Source organism: Erpetoichthys calabaricus, chromosome 3 (assembly GCF_900747795.2).
Source record: "Erpetoichthys calabaricus chromosome 3, fErpCal1.3, whole genome shotgun sequence".
NCBI lineage: Eukaryota > Metazoa > Chordata > Cladistia > Polypteriformes > Polypteridae > Erpetoichthys > Erpetoichthys calabaricus.
Genome location: NC_041396.2, coordinates 287,748,932 through 287,775,323, shown reverse-complemented (window position 1 = coordinate 287,775,323; position 26,392 = coordinate 287,748,932). Strand labels below are relative to the sequence as shown.

The window sequence follows — 26,392 nt, the reverse complement described above, 5'->3', positions numbered from 1 at the left end:
ATATTTCATGCTCTTTCACAGTACTTTTATTTGTGTATTTAAGTTTGTCCAAAATATTCCACCATAATCTCACACTTATTTTTAATAAATTTACAAAACCTTTCCAAATCCTGTTTTTGCTGTGTCTTTCTGTGGTACTGATGGTTTTTGCTTAGGGTAAAAATAAAAAGTTTAGCAAAAGGCTACAACATAAAATATGTGTAAAAAGTGAAGGGGTCTGTATAATTCCTAAAAACACCATAACTTGTTGATATTCCACAAATTAAAAAGGCACTGGTGAGTGGTGACCACTCATGGTGGCTCGAGGCTTTGAACTGCAAAAACTCCCTTTATTTGAGGTCTTCTCCTGTGTGGATCCAAACTTTGTATTAAACTTAACTCTTCTTGTTTTCATATTCTCCGGTGCTCTTCCAAGAATGTTAAAGAAAAAAAAATTAAAACCCTGCTGTGAAAGGTATGTTGTTTTTTAAAGAAATGAATTACGCCCAGGTTGTGTTCAAGAATTTGAGTTCATCTGCTCTGTTTTCATTGGATTTGGTATGGATGGGTGAGGAGGCTCTTTAATATTTTAATCTTTCTGTTTTAAATGCATATTTATCCTCTGCAATAAACCATGCTCCCATCCAAAAACTTTAATTTATAGTCAGACTTAATTAAAAAATTGGAAGGTGTTTTGGGGGTTTCAAAAAAAAAAAAAAGCCAGACATGGACACAAAGCAGTGCCCTACAAGGAGCGGCTCTTAAACAGAATTTGTTCTTTCACAGCTTAAAGTCAAAGTTTCAAAGAATTTTGACAATGTTGTTACAAATGAGTATTTAACACAATACATAGTGTCCAAACCAAAAAAAAAAGCAAGAAAGAACTAAAAGAACAAATCTATGAGCAGCTGAGAATGACCTAACAGATCCTTCACAATTGTTCTTGCTTTGAACTGACTGGTCCTTGGTGTTTTGAGTTGTGCTGCCACTGGTTAACTTGATATCAAAGTAACGTAGGAGTGGCACATAATGCCTGGCATGCTGATCCATGTCCAAACAGCACAGTGTCTGGGATCAAATGTTTAAGGGTAGGTATCTCAAAATACAAATTAAAGCTATAAACAGCACCTTTACCACATGGAGCACGGTCTTGTTCTCCATTAGGTTTCTTCACAAGGAACAACTGACACATGGAAGATCCTCAAAAGATGTGCTCCACATGTGCAAAAGCTGTTCCACATTTGACAGCTGTGGAAAACTGCAAAATCATAGTGTCTGGTAAACAAAATGTGAACAATAAGATGTAGTGGGGTGATATGTTGAATATAAGTTGATAAATAAACTGCTCAAAAAAAAAATGAAAGGAACACTTTGAAGTCACATCAGATCTCAATGGGAAAAACAATCCTGCTGGCTATCTCTACTGCTATAGACTGATATGGTGATGCGTTAGGGACAAAAGGATGGCAGCCACATTGTTTGATGGAAAAGAAAATGATCAACCTAAAGAGGGCTGAATTCAAAGACACCCTGAAAATCAAAGTGAAAAATGATGCGGCAGGCAGGCGAGTCCATTTTGCTGAAATTTCATTGCAACAATTCCAAATCGTACTCAGTAGTTTGTATGGCCCCCACGTGCTTGTATGCATGCCTGAAAATGTCCTAATGAGATGATGGATGGTGTCCTAGGGGATCTCCTCCCAGATCTGGACCAGGGCATCACTGTGCTCCTGGACAGGCTGAGGTGCAACCTGGTGGCATCGGATGGACCGAAACATAATGCCCCTGAGGTGTTCTATTTAACTGAGGTCAGGCGAGTGAGCGTGGGGGTCAGTCAATGGTATCAATTCCTTCATCCTCTCGCCACATGAGGGCGGGCATTGTCATACATCAGGAGGAACCCAGGAGCCACTGCACCAGCATAGGGTCTGACAATGGGTCCAAGGATTTCATACCGATATCTAATGGCAGTCAAGGTGCCGTTTTCTAGCTTGCAGAGGTCTGTGTGTCCCTCCATGGATATGCCTCCCCAGACCATCACTGACCCACCACCAAACTGGTCCTGCTGAACAACGTTACAGGCAGCATAACGTTCTCCATGGCTTCTCCAGACCCTTTCATGTCTGTCACATGTGCTCAGGGTGAACCTGCTCTCATCTGTGAAAAGCATAGGGTGCCAGTGGCGGACCTGCCAATTCTGGTATTCTAGGGCAAATGCCAATCGAGCTCCACGGTGCCGGGTGGGCAGTGAGCACAGGGCACACTAGGACACGTCAGGCCCTCAGGCCACTCTCATGAAGTCTTTCCAATTGTTTGGACAGAGTGATTCACACCAGTGGCCTGCTGGAGGTCATTTTGTAGGCTCTGGCAGTGCTCATCCTGTTCCTTCTTGCCCAAAGTAGCAGATAACGGTCAATCCTGCTGATGGGTTAAGGACCTTCTACGAGGGGCCCTGTCCAGCTCTCCTTGAGTAACTGCCTGTCTCCTGGAATCTCCTCCATGCCCTTGAGGCTGTGCTGGGAGACACAGCAAACCTTCTGGGAATGACACATATTGATGTGCCTGCCATCCTGGAGAAGTTGGACCACCTGTGCCAGCTTTGTAGGGTCCAGGTATCACCTCATGCTACCAGTAGTGACACTGACCATAGCCAAATGCAAAATGAGTGACAAAACAGATGAGGAGGGAAAAATGTCAGTGGCCTCCCTCCACCTGTTAAACCATTCATTCCTGTTTTGGGGGTCGCCTCATTGTTGCCCCTTTAGTGCACCTGTTAATTTCATTAACACCAAAGAGGCTGAAACTGATGAACAAGCCCCTCTGCTACTTAACTGACCAGATCAATAGCTCACAAGTTTCATTAACTTGATGCTACACTCATTAGAAAGGGGTCCTTTAATTGTTTGAGCAGTATATTTTGTATGCCTTTATTCCTAGAATTAGAATTTAACTTCTTATAATGTTGAGAGTATTGACAAACCAGTTTTTTCCCCTTTACCCCCAAAGCTTTAGGAATGCTGGATTTTATGACTGAATTGCTGGCCACCTGTGACAGAGAGGGTTAGCTTTATTGCTTAATGACTTGCATTGACTTCCTTGGTTGTTTGTTTGAAGGATGCTGACAAGAAACAAAAGTACTTGAGGTGGTGGGCCATGCAAAGGCTATTCCAACTGGTGAATGGCCCAGGAAGGTGCGAGTGTGTGTGTGTGTGTCTCCGGGGATACACAGGAACGATAAAAAGACTTGCAAAGGCATGCTCTCTCCTCCATGTTTCATCCTGACCAAAGGAGACTGGATGATGACCTGGGGAAAGCTGGCCGCCTGGGCCTGTGCAGGTGATAAACTGACCAGGGAAGAACTGAATTCAAATACAAGTTATCGTCCCACTTCAAATTACACATCTTGCATTATCATAATCCACTAAACAGTGTCATCGACAGACAGAGGAGCAGCTTCAGCGACTGACTGCTCTCACCGTCCTGCTTCCCCGACAGACCGAGGAGATCGTTCTTTCATAGTGATGGCAATTTAATTGAACAGAACTGTAAAATCAATGTTCCTAACAATCTGAAAATGTTTACCTCAACCTATGAAATCTGCATGCAAAGGTCGTCTCATGGTTGAGAGAGAGAGAGCAATTCTAACACCAAAAAATGATATGACTTCACATAAACACCATTTTACTTCACCAACTAACTTTCGAAACAAAAACATACAAGTCTGTCGACGCTGCTGTAGAACTAGAGGATGCGGTTGCACTATCCAGTAGAGTTTCTTCACACTCTTAATCCTCCGGGCAGGCCTCCGCATACTCTACTTTTGAAGGTCGGCGCACCAATTATGTTACTACGAAACTTACAACCACCAAAACTTTGTAACGGCACCAGGCTTCAGATCAAATCTCTGCACAAGAACCTCATTGAGGCACACTGTTTTCACTGGAACTGGCTCAGGGGAGACTGGATTTATTCCTCACATCCCTCTCATACCCTCTGACCTCCCATTTCCAGTAAGGGTCTGCTTCACTATGACAATAAATAAGTCACAGGGTCAGACTCTAAAAATGGTCGGCATTGACTTGACACAAGAATGCTTCTCACATGGCCAACTGTATGTTGTATGCTCAAGAGTAAGCTCAGCAGACAGCTTGGTCATTTTACAGTCCGAGGGCAGAACTGAAAACGTCGTTTACAAAGAGATCCTTCCATCCTAAAAATGTACATTTCTCAAACACAACATTTACAATCATAAATTAAACTCTTTACAATCATCAAATTCACTCTCAATACTAAAATAAGCCTTTACATTACATTGACTATCATGTTACGTTATTTTTAAAATGTTTCCTTTTCTTTTTCATAACTTCTTTAACACCCTACTTCTGGTATTTTGCTAGTTAAGAATATAAAGAGGAAAATAAAGGTCATCACAGGACCCTACAAGACAGAACTTGAGGTGCAGATGGACCATCAAGGTCCAGTCAAGCCAATGACCGAATACGTGTCATCCGACTGTGCCGATCCTCTTTAATTTGCGTCTCACTTGAATTGTCTAACCAAACCCAGAATTTGACTCCTGCTCCTGTCTGATTGGATGACGCACACTTCAATCCCTTCACTCCACACTGTTGGCCACAGCTGTTCCAAATTTAAAAGTTCACAACAGTTGAGGTCAATTAGTCAGTTTGACAAGCAGAGGTGGGATGGCAGCTCACCCATCAGTGACTTATGAGGCCGCGCCTAGCATTCACCACAGAGAGAAGAGGGCAAAAGGGCAGAGCAAGGTGCCAGACAGCATTGGTGGAAAGGAAAAAAACAAAAACAAAAGATAAGCAAATGAGTTTGCCGTTGTACCTTCTGCTCAATGAGCTGCTGAGTCTGATAGTTGAGGATGGGCTGGAGGCCATGTCGGTCGGCGGGGGCGTGAGGATCCAAGGTGAAATTCAGGGTAACGTAAATGGAAGAGAGCTTGTCTCGGAACTCTGATTCATCCTGTAAAAGAGCAAAAGTAAAACATGTGCATCTCTATCTTTGAATTGATTCTTATATGTCCCTCTCCCATCACCCAAGCTCTGAATGTAATCAACAATGTACTGGACATCTCAAATTTACAATCATTATACACTGCTACAGTAGTGGGAGTGGTGGGGGTCAAGACAATTTCTGCAGATGTTCAACTAAGTCACCTACCAGTCATATGGACTCGATGACTCATACCAAGACGATGGGCTTATGAACTGAACCACCCACCTAGGTCTTAAAGACAAAATGCATAAGTGAGACCACTAGTATCCACTTTGAGACAGCATGTCCATCTGCAATCCTGGAGGAGCACAGCGCCTGCTCATTTTTGATTTGACTCGTACCCAGGTCTCATTGAAATGCTTTACCTCCTTTTCTCCTTACATGGAGTATGAAGATCAATATATAACTAGCCTAGTTAATACTGCCATGCCATCATGATCATTAATGTACGGTTGAGGCCTGGTCGGTGTATCTAGTTTGGTGATTGGAGGGATGAATTCCTGTTGAATGTCAATGATCCATCAGTTCCCTCAGTCTCATCGCAGACTTTTGTGATTCATAGCCCAGTGTGATGCAGTCGGGATGAATGTCAGCATCTTCACATTTGAGGGCCTTGAACCTCCCCTGGTAAATGAGGACAGAGGAGATTTTGAGGCAATGGCTGATAGATCAGTTCATATGTTGTACCTGACAGTAATGATGCAGGCAGGGCCAAGTCTGTGGAGAAAGCTTTTGGTTCATAAATTAGTTTACATGAGTCCATGCCTTTGATCAATAGTGTACAATGAGCTGGAGACAAATATGGATACAGGGAAGTTATATATGTAATTTCAGTGGATTCAGACTCCTTCACTTTCAGTTTGTGTTGCAGATTTAACTTTAAATGGATACACTTGCCATTTTTGCTCATCAGTCTACACTCGATAACCCACAAAGACAAAGTGAAAACATTTTCAGAAAGGTTTGCAAATTTACTCAAAATCAAAAACTGAATTTCTCTTTCACAGAAGCATTCAGATCCTTTATTGTGTCACTCCGCATTGTGTTCAGATGCCTCCCGTTTGCTTCAGTTCTCCTTGAGATGTTTCTAGAAGTTGATTGGAGCCCATTTGTGGTAAACAGAATTGACCAGATATTGTTAAGAGAGGCACACATGAACCCGCGTATAGAAGGTTAACTTCTCATCGCCTGTCTAATACCATCCCTATGGTGAAGCATTGTGGTGGTAGCATCATGCTATGGTGGTGCTTCTCAGCAGCAGGGACAAGGAACAGGTCAAAACTGAGGGAAGGACAAAAACAACCAAATACCAGCTCCAGACTGTACACCACCTCAGACTGAGGGGACAGATAACCTTTCACTATGACAATGACCAGAAGCATACAGCCAAGACAATGCTGGAGTGGCTTCAGGACAAGTCTGTGACTGTTTTTTGTGGCCCATCCAAACCCCAATAGAACTTTTGAGGAGAAACATGAAGATGGCAGTTTGCAGCTCTAACAGAACTTGAGAAAATCTGCCAGGAAGAATTTTAACAATCGCCCAAATCCAGGAATGCAAAGCTTGAAGACCAACAAAGACTTGAATTGTTGTCAATGGGGGCTTCTACAAAGTACTGAATTAAGGGTCTGAATACTTTCTAGCAATGAGTGATTTCAGTTTTTGACTTTTTATAAATTTTCAAACCTTTCTAAAAACACTTTTTCTTACTGTCATTTTGAGTTATTAAGCGCATTGCAGAAATTGCAAATTTACATATTTAAAATGAAATCCACAACACAATAAAGTGTGCAGAAAGTGAAGGAGTCTGAATCATTTTTGGAATTCAGTGAACCCAGGATATATTTTCATATTTTTTTTTTTTTTTACTTGCAGAATCTAACGTCTTTATCCCAGAAACCTGTCTTGGCGGAGGACTTATTAGCGCGTTGGCTTTTGTTACAAGCTGCCCAACATAAGCCAGATTTTTGTATGCCTTTAAATCTTGCGTCTCCTGTGAATTCTGGTTTTAAAGAAAAGCCCATTGAGGGTTTGGCTGCTATTTCCAGGTCCACGTTACACTTTCCTTGCTGAATGGAACCTCTCTTTGAATTTATGATTTTTTAGACTTTGAGTCAGGCATCAGTTTCATTTTTATTGGACCCGAGCCTTTGATCTGAACTTTCCGAGAAGCTTACTGTGGGCTACTGTAGAACACTGAAAAGCATGGAGTTGGGCAACAACTTAGGTTCTCAAATCTGGCAGGTGAAGGGCCGATCATTTTTCAGGGACACTTTGAAAGGGAAAAAATGGGTGGTTGAGAATTTTTTAACAAAAGGCTCACTTCCCTTGGAAAAAAAAATCACAACAGCCAACCGACATCCTCTCGAGAGTTGGCAGCACAGTGGTTAAATAGGGAACATTGTGATGCCCAGGTTGCCCACAACTGGCATAATCCCCTTGAACCTGGGACATCAATAGACGTGATGAACTGGGGTGAATGAGGCCAGAAACAACACAGCAAAGGTACTCAGTGCTACATATTAAAGTATCTAACAAAAGTGCAGTGCAGACGATTAATATATAGTTCTACTACGATAAAAACAGGGTTCAAAACAAGGGGAGGTTAAAAGCAATCAATCAATAACCTATAATTGTTTAAAACCTCAGGTTAAAAGGCAGTCAAGATGTGAATCTTTAAAAACCCATTCCAAGCTTCTGTGCCACCACCTAAAGCTGATGTCTCCTCTGCTCACCCCTTAAGTTCTCCTCGACAAGGTTGTCACCTGGCAATACAAGCGCAGCCCTTCCTGAAACCCAGCTGGTGTTCTTGCCACCATCCCTTGACCTTTAGCAGGGAACCCCATGAAGTTGTGTTGCCAGGTCCACAATTTTTTTTTTTTTGCTATCCATTGGGGGAAAAAGAGAAATGGGCTTTCGTGGGTTGCATTTTTTTGGGCTGCTTTATCTAAAACAACATGGAATTTTTCAACCCCCATTCCCCCAAACAAAATTTTTGCCATGTGTTTCATCCATCTGGCAGTCCTACTATTCACACTTGTATATGTTCTTGACTGTTGTAAAATCTCCAAGGGATGATACAAATACCAATTCTATCACTTTGAAAATATCTAAGAGGGGACGCCCCCCCTCGGGCTTTGATGATATATAGTTAACTCTCATACTGACTCTACCTTCCTCTCACCTACTAGTGTATCATTTTGTCTACCTCAGGGATTAGGCAAATTATTAATCTGTCCTTGGGCTATAAATTCTTTTTTGGAACCCTGAAAAACAACCATCCCCATGAGCCCGGCTGTCGCTATTCACCCTGTCCCATGCATGCCATCCACTCGCTACAAGTGGGGCCACTTCCCAAACCTCTTGCCTCATTTCTATGGCCCCCGATTCTGCTTCTTCTTATTCTCCTTTCATTGTAAAATCCCCAGCACTCTCTTTATTCTCTTGATCTCATCCTTCTTTGGATTCTCAAATCTTTGCCTTCCTTTCTCAACTATCCTGTTCAGTATTTTGTTGAATTCCTGTGAGTGCAGATGCCTTAATTATAGACTCAGAGCTTCATTGAGAAAAATCGGATGAACTGTGCATGTCTGCGCGTGAATGTGTGCGCCACCAATTCCCTCAACAGCGGTTCTTTTAAGAGTAGTGAGCGACCCAAACGAGCAATGTAAAAAAGTAAAGAATCCATCAGTACTCTGTGGCAGCATCACAAGATTTTACATCTGCCGTTTTCAAATTATCTTTTGGGCCTAGACATGCGTAGCACAATGAATCATCAAAAAATAAAATTAGCAAAAGAATGACTTTTGTCTGTTTTCTATTTTATATATATCTACAGTATCCATCTCGAGAGAGACGGACATATATAGACATATAAGCGAAGGTTAGTGATAACGGTTCGCATATTTGCAGTTGGAGATCCACAAAGGGAGAAAATGAATCACGTATCATAAAGTAGTTTTATATTCCTGAGCTTTGAGCTCCTGCCAGGAGCCGCCGTCGTCATTGGATAATGCTTAGACATACAAGAATCAAAAGGCAATATATAGCAAAATTAGTTTGTTTTTTTTTGTCAGTTTCAGGTTTTCAGGTTCACCTGAAAAAGTCTTTTTGATAAGTAGCTAGCAAATAAGGGAACTACTTAACGGATTTAAATTGGGTTTTTTTTCTGTAATTCACCTGAACATTCTGGTTGATTTTGTGACTTCGCTCATCATGCTAAGAATCATAGTTGGCTTGCAGGAGCAATATATTCATGCTAATCTGAGACAGAGGCTGCGGGCCGAGGGGAAAGGGATGCGTGACGTCAGGAGTAGGGAGCCAATCGGGGCCCTCCTCACTATCACGCAGGGGATGGCTAGTATACAATAAAATCTTCTCATATAGTGCCTTCCATAATGATTAGCAATTTAGATGTATATTTTAAAATAAGTCAATGTGAAAAGCACCATATAAAAAGCTACATGCTTACAAAGCGGCTGGCGTGAATGCCAACTATTGAAGGCACTATTTGAACTATTATTTTGACAACTTGATATTGGAGTGACCCACAGTCCAAAGACATGCTGGTTAGGTGGATTGGCGGTTCTAAATTGGCCCTAGTGTGTGCTTGGTGTGTGGGTGTGTTTGTGTGTGTCCTGTGGTGGGTTGGCACCCTGCCCGGGATTGGTTCCTGCCTTGTGCCCTGTGTTGGCTGGGATTGGCTCCAGCAGACCCCCGTGACCCTGTGTTCGGATTCAGCGGGTTGGAAAATGGATGGATGGATGGATGGATGGATATTGGCGTGAACTACCTGTAACTATCAGAAACAAAGCAAGTTCTAAATAGCTGAGCAAAATGCTGAGGAGGTAACTGAAATGGTAGCTTTCCCATTGTTGTGGGTTCAACACTGTAACCACTATTCCCCAATCGACCACATCTACCATTTCTCTTCAAAATGTCTACCGGCGAATATTTATATTGACGCCGATATTTTTCAGGGATATGACCTCCACAAATCACAACTGTTACCCAGTGGCAGACTAGCATTTTTGGGTCACTGAAGCTTGAAACTGTAATGGGGGGCCCTCATAATCAGCAATGAGGTCTGGCTAACCAGTTATCTTCTTCAATGGGGCTGTTCCAGGACAGATTATAATTTTATTTATTTTAATGTAACCGCCGCATCTCAGATTTTGATACAAATTGCTGTACTGGATTCTCTCACATGCCAAAGTCACTGGTGTGAATAAAAATGTCCTATGAATTATAGTTTAGTTTTCATCCCATCATAATTCAAATTCTCTTCAAGTATCTCTCCAGGATTAGCTTCAAAGTAGATTTGCTCCTGTTGCTTCTGGCATTAGCCCCCTAGATAGCCACTTCAGCCCTCCCAGTGCTCATTACCCATGTGGCCTCCTTACCTTGAGGTAGACCTTCATTTCCCGGCAGGTTTCGGCCGCTCCATTCTGCACATTGATTGTCTGCTGCAGGCTGGGCTGCCTGTTGGACAGGAAGTTCACCCGCCTAACTGCTCCTTTCTGTTTCCTTTGGTCAAGCTGCAAGTCCACACTGAACGCTGGAAGAAGCAAAAGGTTCAAGTCAGGCTTTCATTCTAGCATTAGCCAAGATTGGAAGGATAAGGTGGGTAAGTAGGACAGGGGCTTACCAATATCGTGAGGAAGGTGTCGCCCATTGGCTGTAAGACAGAAAGTGAGGATAACGCTACGAGAGAATAAAAAGAGCTCAGAGTTAGTGAAGAGTGCAGCGAATCTCTCCATCTCGGTCTTTATCAAGATTACAATCTCAAGATGCCTTATACAGTTAGGTCTATAAATATTTGGACAGAGACAACTTTTTTCTAATTTTTGTTCTGTACGTTACCACAATGAATTTTAAATGAAACAACTCAGATGCAGTTGAAGTGCAGACTTTCAGCTTTAATTCAGTGGGGTGAACAAAACGATTGCATAAAAATGTCAGGCAACTAAAGCATTTTTTTTAACACAATCCCTTCATTTCAGGGGCTCAAAAGTAATTGTACAATTGACTCAAAGGCTATTTCATGGGCAGGTGTGGGCAAGTCCGTCATTATGTCCTTATCAATTAAGCAGATAAAAGGCCTGGAGTTGATTTGAGGTGTGGTGCTTGCATGTGGAAGATTTTGCTGTGAACAGACAACATGCGGTCAAAGGAGCTCTCCATGTAGGTGAAAGAAGCCATCCTTAAGCTGCGAAAACAGAAAAAACCCATCCGAGAAATTGCTACAATATTACGAGTGGCAAAATCTACAGTTTGGTACATCCTGAGAAAGAAAGCAAGCACTGGTGAACTCAGCAACGCAAAAAGACCCGGACATCCATGGAAGACAACAGTGGTGGATGATCGCAGAATCATTTCCATGGTGAAGAGAAACCCCTTCACAACAGCCAACCAAGTGAACAACACTCTCCAGGGGGTCGGCGTATCGATATCCAAGTCTACCATAAAGAGAAGACTGCATGAAAGTAAATACAGAGGGTGCACTGCAATGTGCAAGCCACTCACAAGCCTCAAGAATAGAAAGGCTAGATTGGACTTTGCTAAAGAACATCCAAAAAAGCCAGCACAGTTCTGGAAAAACATTCTTTGGACAGATGAAACCAAGATCAACCTCTACCAGAATGATGGCAAGAAAAAAGTATGGAGAAGGCGTGGAACAGCTCATTGTCCAAAGCATATCACATCATCTGTCTTGTAGAATCCACGCCTCAATGAGTCAGAGCGGTTTCGGCAGCACAAGGAGGACTTGCACAATATAATGTTGGGGCTGATTGGTGTAAAGTGCATGTTAGGATAATCCGTGACTGCAGTGTGGCCCCCGTATCAATGAGAGTACCTTACAGTGGAATGGAGTCCCTTTCCAGGTTGGGTTCCTGTCTTGCACGCTTGGAGCACAAACTGGGTTTATAACGGGTGGACTTCCTGCACTAAGGGAGACCTGACTAGATGAGTTGAGCAGCAGCACATCCTCAAAATGAACATCCAGCATCTCTGCATCGCCTCTCTTCCCTCCCAACAGGTGTATTAAGGACGCGCTGTGATGGTGGGTCAGGGGTGCTCCTCTGTTCTCATGCACATACAAATGTGTCACTTTACTGGGCACAGCTCAGGTTCTTCATGGGCCAACACGAAAGTAGGAGAACCTTGCAAGTTTCAGTCCAGTGCTTTTGGGGTATTTTGATTTAACAGCACACCAATCCAACAGTCCCACACTCCAGATGGGCAGCTGTGGGGGTGTCAGAACAGCACTGATGTTTCCCAGCTGTGTTTGCCGTGGCCAGATAATCTGCCATCCATTGAACATATGGCGGCACTGGTCACTAGGCAACACTGATGGGACCGCCCCCAACTCGGCGGTTAACACTACCCCAAGGGCTTGGCTTTCCACTGAACACTAAGCTTATTCTCAAAGTGCCACACGATTTATTATAAGTTCAGAACCTACACACACGTGGTTTCCTTTTTCACTGCAGTTAAGGAAAACTCAGGCATTCCAGAATTTAAAGAGATTTGCATGAACTATAACCAAAAAAATGGAAATGTGTTGAAAAAAAAAAAAAAAAAAAATCAGGGGTAGAAAAGACCAAGTGAAATGTGAAGTCTTGCCTTTATTTAGATGAGAGCCAAGTAAAGAATAATAGTGAGGGCTGAAACGTGAGGCAACAAAACCAAACAAGATGGCCCTGTGATTGTCTAGCTCTTTCTGGTTTGTTCTGTTGTCTCGTCTAAGACAGCATCATAGACCCCCGGGCAAAGTAGTGCATTGGAGCCCCTGTTTTGATAGCAAAACAGAAACATACTCAGGCATCAGAAACATTGTGGGGGTGGGGGTGGCGACCCACCCACCCCGCACCAAAACCCCGACAGGTGACCGTACATTAAGACAGCCCTGGACAACTGGAGAGGACACAAGCAAAGGGTGTAATCAACATAGCAGCCATATCACAAGTTCATGTAACTTCTCCTATTGGGAGATGTTAGGATGTTGGGCCAAAACAAAATGGAAGAAAATTGGTGAGCAAGAAGAAACAGACTGGAATATAAAGGTCAAGAGCTGGAAAAAGTAGAGAGATTCACATGTATTGTCATGAATCATGACATTTTAAAACAACACAATGACAAAAACTAATCCAAAAAGAAACACGGAATCCATAAATGCAAACATTTGCCACCTTAAGAAATGGCATTAAAAAAATGACATATTTGAAAAAGCTGCTGAGTTATGGTAATGATGACATATGTCGAGAGGTACGCGCTTTTGTTTCTTTGAGAACGCGCTCTTTTTAACTATGCATGTCATGCCCATGAAGGCCATGTGTGGCTGGGGTGCTGAATCTCGAAATCTCAGTCCTTTCTGTCAAGTCCATATACCACACGGAATAAAAGACTTGACATGACAGAGAAAAAAATAAAACAAATGTACCACATACTTACTGTGTGTAAACTGCTCTGGATTAAGACCTCAGCCAAACAAAACAAACAATTGAAACAGCAGTTGGCACAAGAGGGCTGTGGTTAGTGGTACTGCCCAGCAGTTCCAGAGCCCTGCCCGAATCAGAACTTGGTTGAAGACACAGTAAATGCAGGAAATGACATCAAACTTTCATTTTTGTTCATATTACTGGAATAAGCAAAAATATTTTTTGCCAAATAAGGTTTTTGTAATCTAGCACTGCACTAAGAAAGGCTTAATTACATGTTTGAACTTCCTAGAACTCAGACTTAATTTCCTGCTTCCAGTTTGCCAGTTGTTGGCCACATAGCACCATAAGTAAAGGGTGCAGGGTCCGCAACAAGAGTTTAAGCAGGATTCCTCCATATAGTTGGCGCAGGGTGATTGTTCTCCTGCTTTCGGTTTTTACTGTTCTGTATGGAGATGTCACCAATAAATAAATATCTCGCGGCGCAGGAACAACCACCTGTAATTCAACATGAGCAAGAGAAAAGAGCTGGTGGTGGACTTCTGACCTGCCAAGAAGCCTCTGAGACCAGTCACCATTTAGGGGAAGTGGTCTTAAGGAACAAGCATTTGGGGCTTCACATGAACACCACACTGGACTGGCCTGACAACACATTGGTACTGTACAAGAAGGGCAAGAGCAGACTGGACTTCCTATGGAGACCCAAGCCTTCCGCTGGAAATGTTCTACCAGTCCATAGTAGCCAGCGTGGTGTTCTGTGCTGTAGTCCAAGCACAAAAGCAGCACAATGTCTGAACAAACTTATTGGAAAAACCTGCCCCATTCCAGGGCCAAACCTGGACACATGGGAAGCCATTGTGAAAAAGAGGAGTGGTGCCAAAATTGGATACCATCACAAAAGATCCCCTCCATTCCCTCCAGGAGGCACAGTCTTAGAACACTTTTAGCCATAGACAGAAGAAGCACCCCTTGGGGGTCTTTTCTGCCCACTGCTATCCATTATTTCCATTCAATGCTGATTGATTGTATTATTTGGCCTATCCTATGAGTCTATATTCTTGTGTGTTCCATTCTTGCTGCTGTATGCATTTGAATATCCCCTTGGAATTAATAAATTTATCTTCTCCACTGAAATCTAAAAACATTAAGCCTTTTTTAAGGTGAAAGTGTAGTGTGAGGGGTTGAGAATTCTTTTCACCCTCTTATGGACTTTGTCATGGGATTTTGGCTCGGGGTAAGTGGTTTCCCAGAGGCTTTTCTTTGTGGAGCACTGCAATGATGATTTTGTTATGATGAAGATCTGCCAGATACCACTGTGAGCTTCAGCAAAACCTCAGCATAAATTCCAGGTATCTGTACATATCGGTTACACTGTCCTGTATATTTTGATTTACACAACAGACTACCATTTCTTCGGTTACAGTTTCAGTTTTAGTTAAGTGAATCACTTAATTGGGTTGGTTAAAGATGATTGCATGCAAGGACAATGTGGTCTAGGACATGGTTTCTGTACATGTTTCCCGGATAAAGAGTGATGTATCATGTCCATGGAGTACTTACCAAGACACCACATGCGAGGTCTGAGGAATAAAGCAAGACTTCTCTTCGGGGTTCAGCATGTTTGGGGTGATGAGAAGGGTGGCACTGGCGTTAACAATTGGGCGAGCTCTGCCAATGAGTGGGATGGGGAGAAGAAAGGAAGTCATTTAATCTCGACGTTAAAGCATTATGGCAATTTCTAATTGGGACAGAATAATTGAAATGGATGATGGAAAAAGTGAAAATTACCTGTACAGCGAAACTCTGTCTACCCCAAAAGCTCCAACAAGGAGATCTAGAAAAAATCAAAAGAAAAAAAGTTCACCTAAATTTTTTTTGGAAAGTAGAAAATAGTTTTTAGGCCAAGAACAACTAGGCTCAGTTTTACTATCTTACCCGTTCCAGCTCACTCCATGTAGGAGTGAGTGACAGCAATTGTGTTCACCATGAAAGGTGATATATAACTATGGGAAGAGCTTTGAGAGCTTCTATGCAAGCAACTTCAGAGCTGTAGTGACCCAGACATTGTACATGTGATGCTTTACTTGAGTTTTCTCCAAGCATTTCCTTCCATAACCCCAAATCATGAACTTTTAGCATCTCAGAAATGCCCTCATGGGGAGAGTAGGGGGTAAATAGCACATATTCTTTGGCTGACTTCCATTAACTTCTTATTGGATCCTGCATTGTATATTAGATAGATAGATCAGTATTAATCCATACGGAGTAAAGTAACGTCCACCAGGGGGACTGGTCTTCTATTCCATGACTCAACACATCCATAACCAGATTAAAAAGGTAAGCACTTCAAGAAGATCCCTGGTGCAGACCTACTCTAACTGAGATCTTCTGTTACCCCCAAACTGCTTTTAACCTGAGTCCTCACTCATACATGTCCTGGACAATCCTCATCTACTTCTCTGGTCCTCCTTTCTCTCTCTCTCATGCACCCCCAGACCACTTGACAAGACAGTCCATCATAAACCTTCTCCAAATCAACACACACCATATGCAATTCCTTCCAATTTTTCTTGGTTGTTTCCCTATCATTGTCTCAAAGCATCAGTTGTTCCTCCACCCTGGCATGAAACCAAACTGCTCCTTCCCTGTGGTGGTCTCTTCCCTAAGCCATTTCCAGATTTTTCGTTGAATTCATTGAATTAACAGTCGACTCCACTTATGTGCACGTTGGTTATGCACACGCTCCACTTAGCTATATGTGACTTGCATGGTCCCTATTTGTATAAAGTCAAATAAACGGGTAATGACTTTGGATAAGCGCACTAGCGATAACCGCATGTACATTATTGATCCCATTGCTATTCTCTCCGGCCAAATTCACTCCGGTTAACTGCACGTCATCTTCTCATCCACTAGTTAAGCAACAATATTGATTGACACGCTCAAATGACATAATCAGTATGCAACAATGAAAGTAGCCCGGCTCTTGTGACCGGCTGAAGGCGGATCATTCAGGTACTGATGTCCAATCCCGCTACTGTACTGAGGCCTAACAGTTTAGAGTGCAGTTACTAGGTGTACACTGTAGTCAGTTTAGCAGCATGTTCTTATGTACATGTAAATGTCATCTCAGAACTGCCAATGCGTTAAATAAAAGTATTAGCAACGAATGACATTAAAAATTAGACTTACAAGTCAACTGTGATAAGTTAGCTGTCGTGACTTTTGAGTATGGCGTTGACTTTGTTGTCCTATGCACAAAAATCGTCGTCTCTGGCTGAATGTGTCGATATCTTAAACAGACTTGACAACGAGGAGATTTCCGGTCTCTGTTACGAAACATTACGGCGTTTCATCCTAGCCAAATTTCGCGAATTTAGGAATAAGGAATTTAGGAATAAGGAATCGATATTGCAAGACTGGCAGAACAACGGCAATCCGGAGAGAAAACAAAAAAGAATAGGGAAGGCTGAAGACGTACATGTGCAGTACATGTATATCTGAACAGTTAGTGTATGTATGTATTATACATGTATCCACTATATTCTTCACCATAGTCTGTTTTATTGCGTTTGACTAGGCTAGTAGGTGGGGGTAACTGAATGGTCAACTTTCAGGACTGTTAAGAGCATACTCCACTTAAGCACACGTGGCGATCTCGTCCGGAGGCCATGCACTTAAACGGAGTCGACTGTAACTAAATCACAATAACAAATACAGCTGAAAAGGAGAAATCATATTAGACTACTGATTAGCAGTATATGTCATATAAAGCAGTATATGTCATATGTAAATAAAGCAAGTCTGACTATTAGCACTTTGATGTGCGACTCTTCAAAAGGACTTCCATTAATGTCTTGTTGAATCCTACCTTGTGTCTACCTGATGGAGTGAAAAGCAGGCTCAGGAAATGGATGGGTGAGTGGCTATTATGTGACATATTATCATGATGCCATTCGTAATTCATTTGTGCATACCCTGTTCAGGACTAAGCGGGTTAGAAAATGACTGTGACAGGCTGGGAGAAATCTTCTCATTCTAGGTCCTTACTTATCAACCATTTTGAAATGCTGTCCAATCAAGAAAAGTGCTATTTGCAACAAACAGAGTGGATTTCTCTCCTGTTGAAAGATCTTCATGGACATCCTGCAGTGCTCAAATACCTGGGTAGCCATTCTCATCCAGGTCTTTATTTCCACGAATGGCAAATCCAAAGCTGGGAGGCAAGTTGGTGGAGGCCCACTGGCCTATGAGGACTTGTGAAGGTGTGTCCATCAGTCCTCCAGCATGCCCGTTATAAATGTAGACCACACCTTGCTGATGTTCTCCACCAAATGGGCAGCCAAGTGCAACATCTGAAAAATATCACACAATGTATTAGGTGAAATGTAGAACTTCACTGCTTATTATGAGCAACGACAACTGATTTAAGGCCTCTGTGCTATTTTGCTACTAATTATGTATATATATATATTTTTAATTCACCTTAGAGAAAGAACTTTGTGTTCTTATTTTCTTTACAAATACCTCAAGGTGCCTTACATTAGAAGGAGTCAAGTTGCTAGACTTGCGACTATTTTTAAGGAATCACTGGGGAGCTTGCAATGGGCAGCATTAAAAATGTCTGCAATGCATTTTAAAAGGGGCTACGTGACATAAAGGGACTTGAGCTTTTGAAGGGAATAAAGTTTGCAGCAGGGGAGCTTGGCTTCTAACATTAACTTATGTGATGAAGTATGAGATGTAGACTTAACAAGACAAAGTATTGTAGAAATTACAGGAACACTCCACCCAAAATTCACATTTTTAGGTTGCATTTGCATTTAAGGCAAGAAGCACCTTCTGTGATAACCATGTCTGTCTGAAAGAACTTAGCCCCCCCATAGACCAAATCTGTTGAAATTGGCCAGACTCATTCTTCCAAGAAATTTATCAGCGTGGTTCATTTTTCATGGAGATATCTTGAGCAGATCGCTCTGCACACATTTTTGAAATTCCCATTAAAGTACTCTATCTTAAAACAGAGAAACATTCTGTGTGATCTTCCACTACAAATTAGTTTACCATTTTCAAAATTTTACCTTGACAGTGGCTACACCAACATTTTCATTTTGTATATTTTCCTTTTTTACTTGTCTGCCAGCTAATCAGATCCCTAATACAATATCACTGTTTAAAAAGCATGGGTTTAATAAAATTGCACTCCATTAGTGATGTTAGTTTGGAATTTAACTCATTGTTACCAAAACACACACACATGCACACTAGATGCCCAAAGATTCCCTAGGAGTTTTATTATATTTGTGAACTTAAAGACGAGTCAGTTAACTATTAAGAATTCCCCAGGGCAGACGACATGGACCCACCTGTGCTTGCAGACCCACTGGCGATTCCATATCTTTACTGTATCTCTAGCATATGAATCTTTTAAATCTTTATCTTGACAAAACACCTCCAAATAGACAAATGTTTTTTGGGAAAACGTCAAGCCTTGCCCTCCGTTGCTGAGGCGTTTCACTTGCATGTTGTTGTGTCGCAGCGTTTGCTTTGTTTTAACGCTGTCTCTCTTCATTTGTGTCATTAGCAAATTGATTTGCTGCATACAGGTCTCGTCGTAGTTAGAAGTGAGGTGGATGCAAGCACCGAAAAAATGTAATAGAGCAGGGGTGCCCAACTCCAGTCCTGGAGGGCTGCAGTGGCTGGAGGTCTTCATTCTAACCCTTTTCTTAATTAATGATCTGTTTTTGCTGCTAATTAACTTCTTTTGAATTAATTTTAATTGACTTGGTTTTTAAGAAATCTTCTTCTTCTGGCTGCTCCCGTTAGGGGTTGCCACAGAGGATCGTCATCTTCCATATCTTTCTGTCCTCTCCATCTTGTTCTGTTACACCCACCACCTGCATGTCCTCTCTCACCACATCCATAAACCTTCTCTTAGGCCTTCCTCTTTTCCTCTTCCCTGGTAGCTCTATCCTTAGCATCCTTTTCCCAATATACCCAGCATCTCTCCTCTGCACATGTCCAAACCAGCGCAATCTCACCTCTCTGACTGTCTCCCAACGGTCCAACCTGAGCTGACCCTCGAATGTTCTCATTTCTAATCCTATCCATCCTGTCACACCCAATGCAAATTTTAGCATCTTTAACTCTGCTACCTCCAGCTCTGTCTCCTGCTTTCTGGTCAGTGCCATCATCTCCAACCCATATAACATAGCTGGTCCAACCATCCATTTTCCAACCCACTGAATCCGAACACAGGGTCACGGGGGTCTCACTACCATTTTGTTGACCATCCCTTTCACTCTTGCTGATAACTGTCAAATCACTCCTGACATCTTCACCACCCATTCCACCCTGCCTGCACTCTCTTTTTCACCTCTCTTCCACAATACCCATTACTCTGTACTGTTGATCCCAAGTATTTAAACTCATCCACCTTCACCAACTCTACTCCCTTCATCCTCACCATTCCACTGACCTCCCTCTCATTCACACACATGTATTCTGTCTTGTTCCTACTGACCTTCATTCCTCTCCTCTCTAGAGCAGATCTCCACCTCTCCAGGGTCTCCTCAACCGGCTCCCTACTATCACTACAGATCACAATGTCATCATAGTCCACGGGGACTCCCGTCTAATCTCGTCTGTCAACCTGTCCATCACCATTGCAAATAAGAATAAATAAGACTTGTTTAAGAAATGTTTCCCTAAATTTCTTCATCGTTCCCCTCAATTGCTTCATTTCTTTCCTTAAATGGCACCCAAACAGAAGTGAGATGCGAAGTGAGTGAGCCAACAGAAGACCAACTAAGTCAGGGCCTCAAACTCTAACCAATTTCACTCCAACCAGTTGCTTAATGAGGTGCAGAGTCTTCTTGTTAATTAAACTCGCTCTTTACTTCCATGGCTTGTTGCTGCTCTCATTGTGTAATAGCAGACATTTCTGAAATTGATTTTCTCTTTTCTAAAGAGAAAATCAGCATTCCTGAGACCTTCCCCTTTCTTTATTTTCAGATATTGTATGATGGACACCAGTCGTTTTGGCTCATTTTGTATCTCATTATTGTTTGGCTGCTAATTAAGGAAAAAGAAACAATTGAGGGGTCTGAGTCTTCAACAGCAAGTCAAATAAAATTAATTCAAAAGAAGTTAATTAGCAGCAAAAACAGGTCACTAATTAAGAAAGGGGTTAGAATGAAAACCTGCAGCCACTGCGGCCCTCCAGGCCTGGAGTTGGGCACCCCTGTAATAGAGCCTGCATGCGCCATCTAGTGGCTGTGGTTGAGCGTGAGCAGAGCAGACTGCTTCACACACACACACACACACACACACACACACACACACACACACACACACACAAGGGTGAGAGTCAAAAATGATCAGCACTCCGGCTGTAGAATTTATTTTAATCAACTTTCAGAAAAGACAAATACATCATTTTTCGATATACTCTCCCTGCTTTTCAATACACTTTTTTCATCAACAAGCATTTGTATTTCTTCATTAAAAAATGTTTTAGGCTGAGCTGTGAACCATGAATGCACCGCTGTCTTCACCTCTTCATCAGACATGAATCTTTGTCCTCGTTGGGCTTCTTGCGAAACCCAAGTCTGTCGTGGATTATTGCATAGGCAGAGCCAGGGCTGATTTGCCACATCATCTACTGTCACTCGTCTATTCAACAGAATCACTTCATGTGCACGCTCAATGTTGTCATCAGTCGTGTGCTTGGACGGGCGTCCTGCTCCTATGTCATATCTGACGCTTGTGCGACCTTCTCCATTCATACGCACTTCTTAACCACAAACCACTTTTTTTTTTTAATATTGTGCACAAAGTCTTTGATCAATATCGGCACCAGGCACGGAAAATGAAATCACTGCACGTTGCTCTTCTTTTGTGCAAATCACAAGTGGGGCAGCCATTGCTTCTCACACCGATGTTACAAATGATCTGACGCAACACGTTCACACCTGCACAGCCATGACTGGGGAGACAGGCACCTCGTGGGGAAAGCTCTGATAAACCGGTGCTGCCAACAGAACTTAATATAACCAGAGTGCGGATCATTTTTGACTCCTCCTCGTACATGTGGTGTAACAAGACTGCAAGAGGCTGGAGGTATGAAAGGGTATCAGCCGCTACCCACCATGTTTGTTTTTTTATTTTATTTTTTTTAAATAAGGTGTAAATGTTGAGTTTGTGAGCTGATAGTCGGAGACACAACATTTAATGGCTTTTTATTTTTTTTTTGGTACAGCTGTACGTGTCAGTCTCATTCCCTGACCACCTTTTTTTTCCCCCCCTTCTTCCCATTTCTCCATATAAACAACTGCAACACAGAAAAAGACTCCATAGATATAAAACTAAGAGGCAACCTTAGAATACCGAGTCTGCAAAACTTTTCAAGATGACAGAAATATTAACTAAGGAATTTGTAATTAACAAGAGTCTATATCAATGTTTGCCACCTTTGCAGTGTCACGACTCAGTTTTTCACAGGCCAGTGTGTTTGCCACCCACTCTTCCCATCAGTGAATTTAGCACAGTCAAATGAATTAGCGGAGTGGGTTGGTCGAGCGTGATCGTCAAAGTTTGGATCCACGCGATCACCAGAGAGTCCGAGCATTAGATGAATCAAGCGCAGTCGTCAATGCTTTTCCTCCTTGGTGAATCGAGTACAAATCGTCCGAGAGCAGGGGTTGGGGAGGTCGTCCAGGAATGGCTGCTAGCCACCTGTGAGGCTGCCGCTGTCAATTGATTGGTGAAGGTGAATGGGGGGTCGGCTTCATCCAAGGTCAGCTCACAGGTTGACCTAATTTAAACAATTCATCCTTAACATTTCATTCTATAAATGCATTATTGCATTTCATCATGAAATTATAATCTCAATACAAAGGTTAGTATTTCAGATGTTCAAAGAGCTGTCATAATGCAAACTTAATTGTCACACAGAATGCATTGTTGGCTATGGCTTTGGTTGGCACAAGGGGAAGCCCATTTAAGAAGAATCCAATGACTGGGTCAGGGAGCACGTAGTTTACAAACATGCTACTTAAGTTATGATGGGCTTTGAGAAACAATTTAACGATTGATCTTAAGAAGAATTTTATGGTGTTCTTAGCACTATGATGCTTTCAGAAAACAAAGCCTCGATCTACAAACTGTGAAATCTGAAACTACACACATTTAACTTTTACACAGAAGTTTATTTTTCAGCTGTTTGTTCATTCCTTACCCAAATCTATCAAACAAAATTGCACAGAGCTACTTCCAAATGATCGAGGAGAAGCCTGCTCTTACCATTGTAGCCATCTTGGTTCAGATCACCCAGAGGTGCAACAGAACTCCCAAATCGGCCGTAGACCTGTGTGCCAGTCAGCACCTGGGGATCAGAGTTAAAACTCAGGGGTCCATCCTGTAAGAAGACAGACACCTGGCCCACTTCCTCAAACTGGCCATTGGGTCCCTTGACCATGAACATGGGCGCTCCCACTAGTAGGTCATCAAACCTGAAGAGAGATGGAGACAGGCAGGGTAAGGAAAAGGTTTAGCATTTTAAGAAGAGACAAAACTTCTTGACTGATTGAGGAAGACTGTGATAGATGGTCATACACATCATGACACTTGGAGGACTTATTACCTAAATAAATTTAAAAAAAGTGGCAGAGAGGGCTTTTACAGTGAACGTTTACATTGCTCTGTCATTTTTATTTTGTAATTGAACCTTCTCATGTTACTTTCAATGGAATCATTCCGAATTTTGTAATTTGCCTCTGCCATGAAAGGCACTATATAAAACAAATTAAAGCCCATGCATACACCTATGCCCACTGGGTAATCTTTTAACTGAGTAATTCATAATTAAAAGCATAAAGGGCAGCACCACCAAAGTATTAACAATGTGATGGACTCAATTCAAGCAATAAAAAGAAAATTACCACAAACAAATTTAGAAACATCTGCTTGTCTGTCTGCTTTTCTTTGATTTTACTTAGAAGCGTAAGATACTCACCCATCACTGTTCACGTCTGTCACCGCAACAGCGTAACCAAAATAGGCCCCCATCTGGAAAAAACAACAAAAGCTGCTTTTGAAGATTCCAGTTGCTTCGCTTCAGATGGCAAAATAAATCAATCCAGCAACAACAAACCCAAACCCCACAGAAGAAATGTTTTGATGAGGACAGGATGCTCAGCACAGCGGAGCTCGGCTTTTCCTATTTGCCTAATATTTCCAAAATATCTGTCAAGATCTGAAGGTCCCAAAAGTACTATATGCCACCAAATGTTCCGACCCTGCCCTCCCTCCACCCCAATATATGAAAAACAGGCAGAACTCAAAACAGCAGATATGCAATCGCTGTAACGAATAAAGAGAACATCAAATGGAAACTGGCAACATGAGATATGTGGGGGCAACGCTGAGGAGGATGATCGGCCGATTTTAACTTTTTGTGCAGTTCCTGTGACATCTAAACAAATGTAGATCAGTACATTTTAGTAACACCTAGATACTGTAGGTGTATTTTGCTCTAATTTTATGTCCAATAAGCATTTCGGTGCCCTATTTACTTCTCATAAATGTCCCTCAAATATCCAAGCCCATTGACGAAACCCTAAAATATCAGAAAATGCATATATTAGTTCTTCATGCTGTCGCCCTCTCCCTCAATGAAATGTGTGACTATTAGTTGGATGCCTTTATAATCACGTATATCTGTCAGTCTAGCAGTTTTAGAAGGTTTTTGCTGTGGGACAAGGGATGGGGCGGAGTCAGATGTAGGCAGGGATGGATGTCTATTATCGTTTAGTGTTCTCATCTAACCTCAACCGCAGTAAGCCCTCACCTTAACTCTGGTTTTAAAATGGTGCTAAAATTTAGAAAACTACACATACAGTTGGGTGAAATAGGAAATACACTCCATGGAAGCTTAACTTTTACAACATATTTGAACAGACAAACAGCAGATCTTCATGCAAGGTAATCTATGTGAAAATAAATTATACATAAAAAGTCCATCCATCCATCCATTGTTTCCCGCTTATCCGAGGTCAGGTCGCGGGGGCAGCAGCTTGAGCAGAGATGCCCAGACTTCCCTCTCCCCGGCCACTTCTTCTAGCTCTTCCAGGAGAATCCCAAGGCGTTCGCAGGCCAGTCGAGAGACACAGTCCCTCCAGTGTGTCCTGGGTCTTCCCCAGGACGTTGTGGGTCGGTGGGGGGAGTACTTCGAAGACCTCCTCAATCCCACTAACATGCCTTCCAATGAGGAAGCAGAGCCTGGGGACTCAGAGGTGGGCTCCCCCATCTCTGGGACTGAGGTCACCGAGGTGGTCAAAAAACTCCTTGGTGGCAGGGCCCTCGGGGATGGATGAGATACGCCCGGAGTTCCTCAAGGCTCTGGATGTTGTAGGACTGTCTTGGTTGACACGCCTCTGCAACATCGCATGGACATCAGGGACAGTGCCTCTGGATTGGCAGACCGGGGTGGTGGTCCCCCTCTTTAAGAAGGGGGATCGGAGGGTGTGTACAACTACAGAGGGATCACACTCCTCAGCCTCCCTGGAAAAGTCTATTCAGGGGTCCTGGAGAGGAGGGTCCGTCGGATAGTCGAGCCTCGGATTCAGGAGGAACAGTGTGGTTTTCGTCCTGGTCGCGGAACAGTGGACCAGCTCTATACCCTTAGCAGGGTCCTGGAGGGTGCATGGGAGTTTGCCCAACCAGTCTACATGTGTTTTGGGGACTTAGAAAAGGCATTCGACCGTGTCCCTCAGGGAATCCTGTGGGGGGTACTCCGAGAGTATGTGGTACCAGCCCCCCTGATAAGGGCTGTTCGGTCCCTGTACGATCGGTGCCACAGCTTGGTCCGCATTGCCGGCAGTAAGTCGAACCCGTTTCCAGTGAGAGTTGGACTCCGCCAGGGCTGCCCTTTGTCACCGATTCTGTTCATAACTTTTACGGACAGAATTTCTGGTTTGGTGGACTCAGGATTGGGTCACTGCTTTTTGCAGATGATGTTGTCCTGTTTGCTTCATCAGGCCATGATCTTCAGCTCTCTCTGGATCGGTTCGCAGCCGAGTGTTAAGCGACACATAAAAAGTGACATTGCATATTTGTTCTCAATGTAAATCAGGGCTTCTTAAACTAACTCTATCTTGCCCTTTATAGTGTCATTGAGACTTAATCACAGGACTATTAGATCGGTTCCTCCACCAACATTCACAGGAGGAGTGGATTAGGATGGGGTTTGTTCCTTTTGTTGGATTGCCACCAACAGTCATAGCCGAGCAATGTCAATTTCTTAAATTGACCCGCGGTAAATCATCACAAGACACTTTGCAAACTGTACGCATCTCATTCCCATTAGATACGACAGTGAGATACGACAGTGAGTCATGACTAAAAGATGGGAAAGATGACTGCAGCAATGTACAGAGACATCCTGGATGAAAACCTGCTCCAGAGCGCTCTTGGCCTCAGACTGGGGCGACGGTTCATCTTTCAGCAGGACAACGACCCTAAGCACACAGCCAAGATATCAAAGGAGTGGCTTCAGGACAACTCTGTGAATGTCCTTGAGTGGCCCAGCCAGAGCCCAGACTTGAATCCGATTGAACATCTCTGGAGAGATCTTACAATGGCTGTGCACCGACACTTCTCATCCAACCTGATGGAGCTTGAGAGGTGCTGCAAAGAGGAATGGGCGAAACTGGCCAAGGATAGGTGTGCCAAGCTTGTGGCATCATATTCAAAAAGACTTGAGGCTGTAATTGCTGCCAAAGGTGCATCGACAAAGTATTGAGCAAAGGCTGTGAATACTTATGTACATGGGATTTCTCAGTTTTTTTATTTTTTAATAAATTTGCAAAAACCTCAAGTAAACTTTTTTCACGTTGTCATTATGAGGTGTTGTGTGTAGAATTCTGAGGAAAAAAAATGAATTTAAT

The 26,392-nt window shown here is 42.7% G+C and overlaps 1 protein-coding gene across 1 annotated transcript in view; it reads right to left on the bottom strand.

The window, feature by feature from the left end:
- itga5 (integrin, alpha 5 (fibronectin receptor, alpha polypeptide)) overlaps positions 1–26,392 on the bottom strand; it is a 210,005-nt gene that overhangs the window by 60,287 nt on the left and 123,326 nt on the right. The window contains exons 11-18 of the mRNA XM_028798484.2: positions 23,461–23,513; positions 22,749–22,957; positions 17,609–17,800; positions 15,234–15,279; positions 15,006–15,113; positions 10,652–10,707; positions 10,407–10,561; positions 4,834–4,971 (exon numbers count right to left, since the gene is read on the bottom strand). Of these exons, the coding sequence (XP_028654317.1) occupies positions 4,834–4,971; positions 10,407–10,561; positions 10,652–10,707; positions 15,006–15,113; positions 15,234–15,279; positions 17,609–17,800; positions 22,749–22,957; positions 23,461–23,513 (957 nt within the window). The remainder of the gene's footprint in view (positions 1–4,833; positions 4,972–10,406; positions 10,562–10,651; positions 10,708–15,005; positions 15,114–15,233; positions 15,280–17,608; positions 17,801–22,748; positions 22,958–23,460; positions 23,514–26,392) is intronic.